Genomic DNA, 12104 nt, shown 5'->3' with positions numbered 1-12104 from the left:
GGGGGCGAATCCCAGCCCCCCGCCGTCGGGCCTGGTGGCCCCGGCTCGCGCCTGCGCAGAAAGCCTCCGGTGCTGTTTCCGCGGAGGTAGACACGCAGAACGTTGCAGTGCGACTAAGTAAGAGAAGCACTCGAGGCAGGGCAATGGGCTTCTAGCCCTCCGAGCCGACTGATCCCTTGAGTCGGCCGGGACAGATTCCCCTCTCAGAGCCCACAGATCCCAACTTCGACCGCAGCTCCCACAGAAGCCACTGGCACCTTGAATCCGCTCTCACCTTGAATCCAGCCATTCCTCCACACTTCCAGGGCCCTCCTCCTAACCCAAGACAACCTCATTTCTCACCCCCAGTTAACGAGCCACCCTGTGTCTACCCTTGTCCCAGTAAAGTGTGCTCTCTCCACGATGACCAGAAAGGTCAGTCTAAAAAACAATTGCAGTCAAAGGCCCTGCTCTACTCAGAACCCTGCTATGACTCCCTATTGCCCTCAGTGTACAAGGTAAACCCTTTGATGAAATGTAACTTTTAAAATTGCAATGGGGACCAGCAGATGGCTTAATAGGTTCGTCGCTGGACTCCCAGGTAGTGGACCATGGTTCAAGTCCCAGACCAGATGCATGAAACTCACCCCGGGCACCTGTGAGTGCATGCCCAATATTCCTGGAGTAGAATGGAGAAGTGATTGTGGTGCAGCCATGCCCCCTGGCAGTGATTTCTCATTTTCCATCTCTCTGTCTCTCCAGTGAGTGCATGTGACCTATAGCAAAAATCTCTCTACAGACAAAACCAAAAAACTCTCAAAAAATAAACTAAATAAATAAAATTGCTTCCTGATAGTGCTAACAGGTGTTCTGAACAGGTGGTGTGGTAGTTAAGGTGCTGGACTCCCACAGGATTGACGGTGATTCAAGTCCTGTACCCAGCAGCTTGCTCTCTCACTCCTCCCCTTCCCCTATGGTGAGCACATGTGCCATACAGCAAATTAAAAGCAATAATAAGAAGAAATAAAATCAAATTAATAATCCTTATTTTTAAAACTGCAACCTGGTACACCTCCTACTCCTCCTTACCCTTCTTTCTTTTCTTGTACAGCACTTATTTTATCCTCTAACATACTGTATAGTGTATTGTGCATTACATTTATGGCTTGTTGTCCCTCCTTCTATTTATGCTTTTCACTGCTGTGCACTCAGCACCTAGAACAATGTATGTCTAGGGTGAGGGAGTAATTATACGACCCCGTTGCCGAAAAACAGATGCCGAGGGAAAAACAGAAGCTGAGGAACAAAAGTGCAGCACTCCAGAGAAAAAAAGAACTCTTTATTAGGCCTGCTGGCGTAAAGGAGTTAATACTCTGAAGCTCCAACCCCAGCTGAGGGTTGGATAGTCTTTTATGGGTGAATTGGGGATGGGCAGTTTCAGCACACTTGCAGTGTCCCATCAGGGTGTCTGCCCTAATACAGAGCTGGCAGAGAAGCAGGGAGCACAAGGCCTCAGGCTGCTCAACAACAGTTCAGGGGAGGGGCAGTTTCAGCACGCTGGGGAACAGAAAGCCCAGGCAGCTATCAGCCAGCCCTGGGCTGCTTCAAAGTTATGCACAAGTTTCTCTACATCAGAACAGAAAGTTCAGGCAATTATCAGACTTGGGTTGTTCCACATCAACCCTAGGCAACCCACTAAACTTCCATTTGTTTCCATTGTTGTAGCTGTACCACTTTGTAGTGTGGCCATGAGGATAAAATCACCCAACCACGAATTAGTCGCCTTGCTTGGTAATTGTCGCTTTTTGTGTCTTTTTGTTGAGGACAGGAACTGGCTTTTATCCATTTCTGAGGCATAGGAGTACATCATAATGGTTAGGAGCATTACTTCTGTAGCTAGATTACGTGGCTGTATGACCACTGACAAGTGGCCAAACCTCTCTGTGCTTCATTTTCATCACCAATAAAATGAAGACAACAGTGGCTGCTGTATTAGAAAGTACTTAGAGGGTCTGCAGGTGGTATGGTGGTTAACACACTGAACTCTCACATGGCCTACCATGGTTTGACTCCTGAACCCAACAGCTTGAAAATCGTACCAGGCACATGAACATATGTGCCCAAAATCCCAGGAGGAGAATAGAGCAGAAGGTATTGCAGTGTGACCATCTCCCCTGGGGTGTGATTTCTCACTTTCCCTCTCTCTGTCTCTTTCTGGTGAGCGCACATGCTTTATAACAAAAATCTTTAAAAAAAAAAGTGCTTGGAACAATTAAGTGCCTGTTATTTCCGCATGGCAGAGAGGAGGAGGGCTCAGTTGTTAGGCCGAATTGACATAATAACCACCACCACGTTATACCTTCAAGGACAGAACCCAAGGAGTCTGAGACCACATAAATAAACAAAGTGTGGATGGGCCCTGACGATGCCAGGGCCAAGTCAACCTGACCTCAACTGAAAGTCCTAATCTAAACCTAAACATAGTGACAGCTAGCTTTCACACACCTCCTTCTCTCAAGTGGAAAATTACTGACTGTACTTCCTGCATTGCGATTCTGAGCTATAAAAGATCCCTTTATCTTAGGCTCGGGGTCCTTGTTGAAAGCCCGCTGCATCGGGCAGAAACTCGGACCCCAGCTAGCTGGAAAAATAAAATCCTCTTATGTAATTGCATTGTTGTCGTCTTTTCTGCATCACCAATGGTTAGATCTGATCTCAGGACCCTTACACAGTGAATGTTTATTAACAGGGCTTTGTCCTGCTTGTTTCCACATGCTTCGTAACACATCTTTATCCCTACAGAGCCAGATTTAGTGACAACATCTCGTATAGCTGCTTTGGTCAAGTTTATGCTCATTAGCTCCTACACTTAGAGGCCCTTGGGGAGGCCTTTGCTCCCCCTAATGCACATTACCCCAAGAAGGGTCTCTCTTTGAGTTCAGTATGGCTACCTTTTGATGTGAGGAGCTATATCCTATTCCTGTGCCAAACCAAAAAAATCATGAGATAACAGCAATATGAAAGAAAGGAATGAATGGCTGTGAGGGCTATGGGGGAAAAAAGGTGGCAGCAGAGAAGGGGGTTAGTAGTGCTTGTGGGAGTGAAGGGCTTCCAATGTAAGTATGGAGGTCCAATTTGAAGCTCATTGAACAAGCAAGATCTGAAGCAAGACTTGAAGGAGGCATGGGAGTGAGACAGTGTTGAGATTCAGGGAAAGGTGTTTCTGGTAAAGGAAACAACAAGTTGTTGAGGTCTAGGGTCATGAATGTACTTGGAATGTTAAGGGAGAACATGGAGGCTAGCACAGCCAGAGAGATGAGATGGAGGTCAGGGAAGGGACATGTAGATCAAGTAAAATGCTCTAGGCTGAGTTAAAGACTGTGCTTTACTCTGAGGTGGGTCAGAAGCACTTGGATGGTTCTGAGCAGAAGAGTAACATGACCAAAGGAAAGAGATTAGTAGGACACTAGGTACTTTTGTTTGGGCAAATGGATTCCAGAATCTTCAACAATATCTGGAACTTCTCTTGTCACTGCCACTAAAAAAGAGATTGGACTACAAATTACAGCTCCTTTTCACTTTGCCTTCTCCTTTCTTCTCATGCTTCCCTTTAAGGGTCTGATTAAAGCTGTCAGAGGTGAATGGGTTAAGCTTTAGCTAAACCTCCCTCTTCCTACTTTTAAGTTCTTCCTGTGGCTACTTCCACACCACCCAAAAGGAAACAATCCTATCTGTTACTGCTTAGTGCTAGTGCTGCTGACACATCCAGCAGACAACATTCCCTAAAATTCTTGACAAAAAAATGAGAATTTTCACAAAAGCAAAGAAGTTTTACTTCTCTGTGAGAGCCAAAGATATTTTAGAGAAGAATTCATCTTTTGCTTTTCCAGTTGAACATTTTCTCACAACAAAAGCCATGCAAATAGAGCTCTCTACCTTCTTCTTTCTGTGCTTTTTGAGATTCAGCTTTAGTATTACCAGAAGATACTATCTAGGTGCAGTAGAACTGTCCTGGGACTACAAGCAAAGTGACCTGCTTGGTGAGCTGCACATGGACACAAGGTAAAGACAAGATCTATAGGGTCTCGTCAGGAACCAGGATTGTGGGGAGGCTACTCTAAGGGGATAAAGATGGTCAAACAGGTAGACATCAGGTTAGGATGACTGTGATGCTAGTTAAGCCATGAAAAAACATTTCCAGGTCAGATATGCATGCACCTGTGTTATTAGCAAAAATGCTAATTGCTTCCTTTTCATCAGACTACTGTATTAGTTGATAACCTATTCTTCTTTGGCCCTCGCTTCTCCTTGTTACAAGCTCCACTCTGAAATTGAGAGAATGGAGTAGAGGGAGGGTGAAGTGGAGAGGAGCATGAGAGAGAGAGAACAAAACTTCCCTCCACCTCCCCAGAACTTCTTTGGAAAGAAACAGGACAATGAGATCCAATTAACTTTACACATGAGGTTAGTTTCTAAGTCTTTTGTGTGTGCATGTGGTAAGGTCTAGAATAGTTGCATTGTGGGTGGCATCATTTGGAGTAGGTAACCCTTTTATAAGAGGGAGAGTGTAGGCTTGCCCTGTCTGTCAAACAGGAGGTGATGTACAAATGCCTCAGTCTTTGATAAGATGGGGATGCTTTCTTTTGAGTCCTCTACTCCCTGCAGGTTGTGGAAATTTGATTATAGATGGAGTTCCACCCGTTGATGGACTTGCAAGACAGTGTAGCTCTCTTGCCACCTTGGGGTTGGGATGAGATGGGAAGTCCATTTTTTCCCCCTGAAGCTGCTTGTTCTTGCACTTCCCTACAATGTGTGTTAGGTCCATGCCAGTTTCCATGTTCTTCTGTGGGTGGGATTGCTGGATTCCACAGTGGTAGTCTGTGGCATGGAGTTTCAGGGAAGAGCATCTCTCATTTTTGTCCTGTGGATGAGGGTTGAGAAGGGGAAGTTCTCCAGAGCTTCACTGGCTTCAGGAAGTTATCTCCTCTACTTTTGCAAGTAGAAACCATGTAGACTTGAAGTTCCTGCTAAATGTTCTTTCTGATTCCTCTCTCTGTGGAGGGTGCTCACAGGCAGTGGCCATGGACCAGGTACCTGTGGGCTACAGAGATGGTGTCAGTTTGTCATCCCCTCAGTCAACAACTATGTTCCTCAGACTTGCCCCAACCCCTCTGAACCCAGTGTAGCTAGGGACTGATTGCCTAGGGTTGGCAGAGTGTGAGCCAGGGAAGTGGAGCACAAGGTACCAGCACTGGTGGATGGCATGGGCAGGTGCTAGCAGAGGTGGTCAAGCTCACAGGCCCAGATATTTTCTGTTATTAGCAACAGAAAATGGTGCTAAGCAATTAGAAAACAGAAATAGAGCTAGACCCTTCTGTTGCTAATAAAATCTATTTACTGGTTGTGTGTATTCATCTCAAATCTAGCTATCTTACCAAATTTTCTTATTAATTCTATTGATTTTTACCTTAGAGTCTCTATGGGTATTGGATGATATAGTCAGCAAAATGAGACAGATTTTATCTTTTTATTTAGTGTTTATAGTCAGTTATCTCATTTTCCTATCTTGTTGAATTTATTAGAAAATGTACAAAATTGTTAAATAACAATGAATGTGAGTGTTCCTATTACATGATTTTACTTGAATAGTCTTACTATTTTGCTATTTGGGATAAGATTTGCTGTTTTGTTTTTAATTGCCAGAATATGTGTGTGCTCACTAGAGAGATAAGAAAAATCTCTTGATGGGGTGTCATTACATTGCAGTCTCTTTTCTGTTTCTCCATCCTTTAGGGATTTGGAACATACATGTACAAATGCCTGGTGTGTTTTTCAAGCTGCTGGGGCTGGGAGTCAAATCATGGTTGGCCATATAGGATCCGACTCCCTTAACCACCAGGCTATGGGGCCAGCCCTTGCTAGTGTTTGATAAATGAGAATAGAAGTAACAAAGATTTTAATTATAGATGTATTTTCAGCATCTAACATCATCTGAGTTGTCCTTTTTTTGTGAAAAAGAAGATAGAGAGGTGTTATTGACTGGGTCTCACTATACCATGATTCTCCTGTCCCAGCTGCCTAGTTAGCTAGGCTCACACCATCATACTTGGCCTGTAATTGAATCCAGGTCAACCATGTGGCCCTAGCCTCTAACAGAGACAATTGCACCAGCCAGACTGACCCTGAATTGTTTACTTTAATATGTTGATGGTCAAAGAAATTATGTTAATAAATGTCCTTATATTCTTGAAGTACAATCTACTGTTTATATAGTTTGATTATTGCTATGTTCTGTGTGCTAATATTTCTTTAGGCACTGTGTGCCTTTACATGTGGGATTGATCTATAGCTTTATTTGTTTGGGTATACAAGTTCTGTTGCCTTTTTCAAGCATTTTGGTGAATACTCCATCTTTTTCTTTTGCCAAGAATAGTTCAAATAACATTAGAATTATCGCTTGTTAAAAGTTAGGTAAGGGGCCAGCAGTGGCGTGGTGGTTAAAGCACTAGATTTCTACACAGCAGACCATGGTTTGAGTCCTAGACCCAGTGGCTTGAAAAACACACCAGGCACATGTGTGTGCATGCCCAAAATCCTGAAAGGAGAATGAAGGGATTATGGGATGGCCATCCCCCCTGGGGGGGTGCTCTCTCACTTTCCCTCTGTCACTCTCCCACTGTCTCTCTGGCAAGTGCACAAGTCCTATACCAAATTCCAAAACAAACAAACAAACAAAAAACAGAAAAGACTTGTTTGCAAATCCATTTTAGCCAAGTGACATCTGCAATATCTTTAATCACCTCTTCAGGATCTTCTATGATAATCAGTCATTTCAAATTTCAATTTCTTTTGAAGTCATTTTATACATTTCTAGAGAATAATTTTCTCATTTCATTTTAGTTTCTTTTGGTTTACCTAGCTGCAGTTTCCCCCTAATACCTAGAAAATTAATGAAATCTATATCTATTATATTTTTATCTTTGTTTTTATTTGTTCTAATTAAAAAACAAATAAGGTTTTTTGCCACAAGGTTTGTGTGCTCACTGGAGAGAGACAATGAGAGGAAAAGTGAGTCGCTTTCTGTCTCTCTGTCTCTCTCTGTCTGGCTGGCGAGCACACGCGCCCTATAGCAAAAACCTCTCAAAAAAAATTTTTTTTGCTCATACTCCATAGTTCTTGACAGTTAATAAACCACTTTCAAAATTTCAAAAAACCAAATTTTAAAGATAGTGTTCAAAGTATGTGTTATAATTTTGTTTGTGACTCTATAACAACAGAAACACTATGGTTTTAAATATTTTTGAGAAAATATTTATATGTCAACTACACAAACTGTTGAAAAGCAACCACTCAGCACACAATTCATGCATGCACCTTCTCAGTTCAGCCCTGCCTACCAAGTATTCTGTGATATACCATAGGATCAGTCTCTTTTTTTATGTTATGTTATTTATTTTATTTTATAACAGCAATAAGATAGACTCAAAATATTGTATAACTTGATCAAAATAGCAAAATTTCCATCAGCAACAGATTGGTCATTATATTTAGATCTCTGTAAATTCCTAATTTTTCTTACATAGTAATTTCTTCACTGATGTTAGTCTCTTTTTCTTCCTTCAGAGTCTTCCTCAAGATAATCCTCTGGCTGTAACTGTTTGGTTTTTTTTTTTTTTTTTTTTTTTTTTTTTTGGTTGTGACTGTTCTTTTGCAATCTCTACTGATTACAATGCTAGACTGGAAAATTCCAAGTTATTTTATGGTACAAATTCTTTCATGTAGTTTCTCTAATCCTCTCTGCCAGGCAGAAATGTTTATGGTGCCAGGCCAACTTTCCAAGAGCTTCTGTTGACTTACTTGAGATCTACCTTAGTTCCATAGTTTTCTGGTTAATCTTCAGATATGACATTCCAGTCAGAGGCCTGTCCAATAACAAGTATTTCCAATTTCTGATTCAAGGCAACAGGTATTATTGAACTTATGCAAATAACCATTCTGCCACAAAATAAGAATACTCCCAATTTTCCAATTCCAGAGGGGTTAGGAAGGGAGAAAAGTTTATGTTTCCATTTAAAGAAACAAACAAGCTAGAAAAAATTTTTTTTATCAAATTGCTGAAACTATCAACAGCTCAAAAGAAAGCAAAATCCTTACATTGGGAAAACTAAACATAGTAAGGAAAAAAATCACTAATGTTTTACTCAAAAGTCATAAAATTCTATTTAACCAGTTCAGTCTTATATAATTCATCTCTTTTATATTGAATTTGCAGCATTACTGTGGTCCAGTCTTTCTGCTTAAATCCTGGAAATTAACATTCAGCATTATTATCTATATTTATCTGTAGCTTTAAGTTGGTCAATTTCTTCATTGCTTTTTTTTCCTCTTATTTCTGTATGTGTGTCTTTAGTTTTCCTGGTAAAGTACTCCTTTCAGGACTTCTTGAAGACCTGGTCTGATGTTGGTAAATTCTTTCAGGTTTTGTTTATCTGAGAATGCTTTTTATCTTTTTATCCCATATGAAGGATAATCTTGCCAGATATAGTATTCTTGGTTGAAATTGTTTTTCACGTAACACTTTGAATATATTTTCCCAATCTTTTCTTGCTGAGCTAGTGTGCTGCATGAACATGCCAGGACACACCTCAGATTCAAAAAGGCTTCTTGTCTGAGTGTTACAGGAGTCTCCCCAGTGCAATTTTCAAGCCACTGAGTCCAGGACTTGTACTGCAGCTGACCATGCGGGAGTCCAACACCTTAAACTCCACACCATCTCCTGGCCCCTAATTGTTCTGTCTTCTTGCATAGTTCACACATTAATATATAAAATCTCAGACTGTTTTATTTTATACAATAGGAAAAGACAAATAGTGAGAATTCTTATGCAGAAAAGTGGAGATTCAACTATGTTAGAGCTCCATATGCCATTTTCAAACTATATATATATGCTTAAATTTGACTAGAGAAGAACAGAGTGAGAGAGAGAGAAAGGGAGAGAGAGAGAGAGAAAGAGAGAGAGAGAGAAAGCCACCAGGTCTGGGACTCGAACCAGGTTCAGCCATGTGGGAGTCCAGTGCCCTTAAATACCACATTGCCTGCCGGCCCCCCATATGCCTTTTTTTAAAATTTTTGCTACAGGATGTCTGTATTCATCAGAAAGAGACTGAGAGAGGGAAAGTGAGAAATCATTCCCTGGGAGGATGACCATGTTACAATCCTTTCCCTTCTATTTTCCTCACAAGATTTTGTGCATGCACACACACATGCTGGTGTGATTTTCAAGCTGCTGGGTCCTGAACTTGAACTGCTGTCAGCCATGTGTGAGTCCAGCATACTAAACACCATGCCACCTGCTGGCCCTCCATCTGTCATTTTTAGCATCCCAGAGACTTATCTTCTCAACTTGATTTGACTTCTACAGGATAATGATTGAGGATAAGTATTTTCTGACCTGTTGAGCTCATAAATATAAAGAAATAAGAAATATTGTGTATTTATTAACCAGACCTCCACTTTCTTAAAAGTTTACCTTAAAGCTGAACCCCATTAGGCACTAGCTCTCAGCCTTCTGTGTGCAAGGGAATCATCTGGAAAGCTCCTAACAGTGAAGATTCCTAAGCCTCTTCCTCAGAGAATGATTCACCCCCCAGGTGATTCTTTTTTCCCTGCTTTATTGAGAATTAAAAATTGTATGTACTAGGGGCCAGCAAGTGGTGTGGTGGTTGAGGTGCTGGATTTCCACATGGCTGACTGCAATTCAAGTCCCAGACCTTGTCTCTTGTTTTCTCGCTTTCCCTTTCTCTCTCTCTCTCTGTCTCTCTCTGATGAACATACGCACTTTATAGCAAATTAAATAATAATATTAATAATAAATAAAATGTTAAAAAATTGTATGTACTTAAGATATACAACATAATGTTTTGAGATGAGGATACATTGTGTTGTGAACTGACTACCAAGAAGAGTTTGATTTTCTTTTTCAAGATATTTTGTAGTATCTTCTTTGATTAAATCTATGAGGGGTTTTTTTTTTTTTTTTTTTTTTTTTTTTTGCCTTAAGGTGTTGTACTCACTAGAGAGAGACAGAGAGATAGGGAAAGTGAGAAACCACTACCTAGGGGCATGGCCATGCTACAATCCCATCTCCTCCATTCTCCTCTTAAGATTTTTGGGCATGCCCTGTGTGCTTTTCTGCTGGGTCTGGAACTCAAACTGAGCTATTAGCCACCTGGGATCCAGCCGCCTTAACCACCACACCACTAACTGGCCCTCTGTATTAGGTTCAGAGTCAATTAGTTAACATCCACCAAATAGCCTACTGGGATTTAGATGGAAATTGAATTAAATTTAGAGATGAATTTGAAGAAAATTGCTATCTAAACAATATTGAATCTTTCAATACAACAACATGGTATAAATGCATTTATTTAACTCTTTAATTTCTTTCTAGTGTGTTTTGTACAGTGTAGTTTTTACATACATTTTATTCATTGTATCATAGGTATTTTGTTTTCTTCATGGTATTGTTAATCGTATCACTTTTATTTACTTTTATTTTCCAACAATTTCTTACTAATATATAGAAATTGATTTTTTGTATATTGATCTTGCTTACTCCAAACTTGCTAAATTCATGTTTTAACTCTAGGAGCTTTTTTGCACTTCCTTTAGGATCTCTACATATACAATGATGTCTACAAATAAAGAAAATTTGCTTCTCCTTTTCAAACTAGAAATCTTTTCCATTTCTTCTTATCTTATTGTACTGGCAAGAACCTCTAGTATAATGTTAAATAGAACTTGTGATAACAGAAATTCTTGTCTTGTTCCAGATTTCAGGAAGAGAGCATTCAATATTCCACTCTAGGGACCAGCAGTTAGCGTAATGGCTATGTCGCTGGACTCCCATGTAGTCGACTGCGGTTCGCATCCTGGACCCAGTGGCTTAAACTCATGCCGGGCGTGTGTGCGTGCATGCCCAAGATCCCGAGAGGAGAACGGAGGAGAAGGGATTGCAGCGTGGCCATCCCCCCTGGGGGGTGATTTCTGTCTCTCTATCTCTCTCTGTCTGTCTGGCGAGCGTACGCACCCTATAGCAAAAAACTCTTTAAAAAAATATTCCTCTCTAAAGTACAATGTTACGTGTAATTTTTAGTGAGTTATCTGAACTGATTTTTTGAATAATAAACAAAGCATATATTCCTGGGGAAACCCTTATCTTGCTACGGTATAGTATTTTGCTATTATTTTTACTATGAACAGAATTGTGTCCCACTCCAAATTCATATGTTGAAGTCCTACAGTATGACTGTATTTAGAGATAGGGATTCTAGGAGGTAATTAAGGTAAATGAAGTCATAAGGATGGAGTCCTAATTCTGTAGGATTGGTGGCCTTATACAAAAAAGAGGAGAGAAAGATCTCCCTCTGTCCGTGCATATGTACCAAGGAAAAAGCCATATGAGCACCCAGCAAGAAAGTGGCTATCAGCCAGAAAGAGAGCCATTACCAAAAACTTACCATACAAGTGTGCTAATCTTGGATGTCCCAGCCACCAGAACTGTGGTAAAATAGATTTCTATTGTTTAAGTCACTCACTCTAGGGTATTTTGTTATGGTAGCCCAAGTCAACCAAAACAATTTTTTTTGTGTGTGTGTCTATGTGTCTATGTTCATGTGTATGTTTGTGTTCATGAAGGATACTTGTGATTTTATTGTAATGGTTCTTATCTGGTTTTGATATCAAAGTAATATTATCTCATAAAATAAATTGAGAAGTGTTCACTTCTCTATTTTAGAGAAGAATTTGTGTAGAACTGGTATTATTTCTTCCTTAAATGTTTGAGTGTTTATTAGGAAAACCATCTTATATTGGAGTGTGTGTGTGTGTGTGTGTGTGTGTGTGTGTGAAAAAGGATTTTTTTTCATTTTTATTTTATTATTATTTATACATTCCATCACTATACATCATTTAGATTGCAAAGAGATTTTATCCAGCATGATACACATCTCAGTCCAGTTGAGAATACTAAAAACATCCTCATCAACAGATAACAAACCATATCTGAGTCCCACAAATATCTTATCTTGCCTTATATTTCCCCTAATTTCCTTTCCTGCACTCTT

At 40.4% G+C, this 12104-nt stretch overlaps 1 protein-coding gene across 1 annotated transcript in view; it reads left to right on the top strand.

Annotated features, from left to right (window-relative positions):
- Positions 1–3711: 3711 nt before the first annotated feature.
- The window catches only part of F8 (coagulation factor VIII), a 192227-nt gene continuing 183834 nt past the window's right edge, over positions 3712–12104 (top strand). The window contains 1 exon segment of the mRNA XM_006171065.1: positions 3712–4041. Within this exon segment, the coding sequence (XP_006171127.1) occupies positions 3782–4041 (260 nt within the window). The 5' untranslated portion in view covers positions 3712–3781.

This window comes from Tupaia chinensis, unplaced genomic scaffold, assembly GCF_000334495.1.
Source record: "Tupaia chinensis unplaced genomic scaffold, TupChi_1.0 Scaffold149248_1, whole genome shotgun sequence".
Taxonomy (NCBI): Eukaryota; Metazoa; Chordata; class Mammalia; order Scandentia; family Tupaiidae; genus Tupaia; species Tupaia belangeri.
This window is presented reverse-complemented; position numbering and strand designations above follow the sequence as displayed.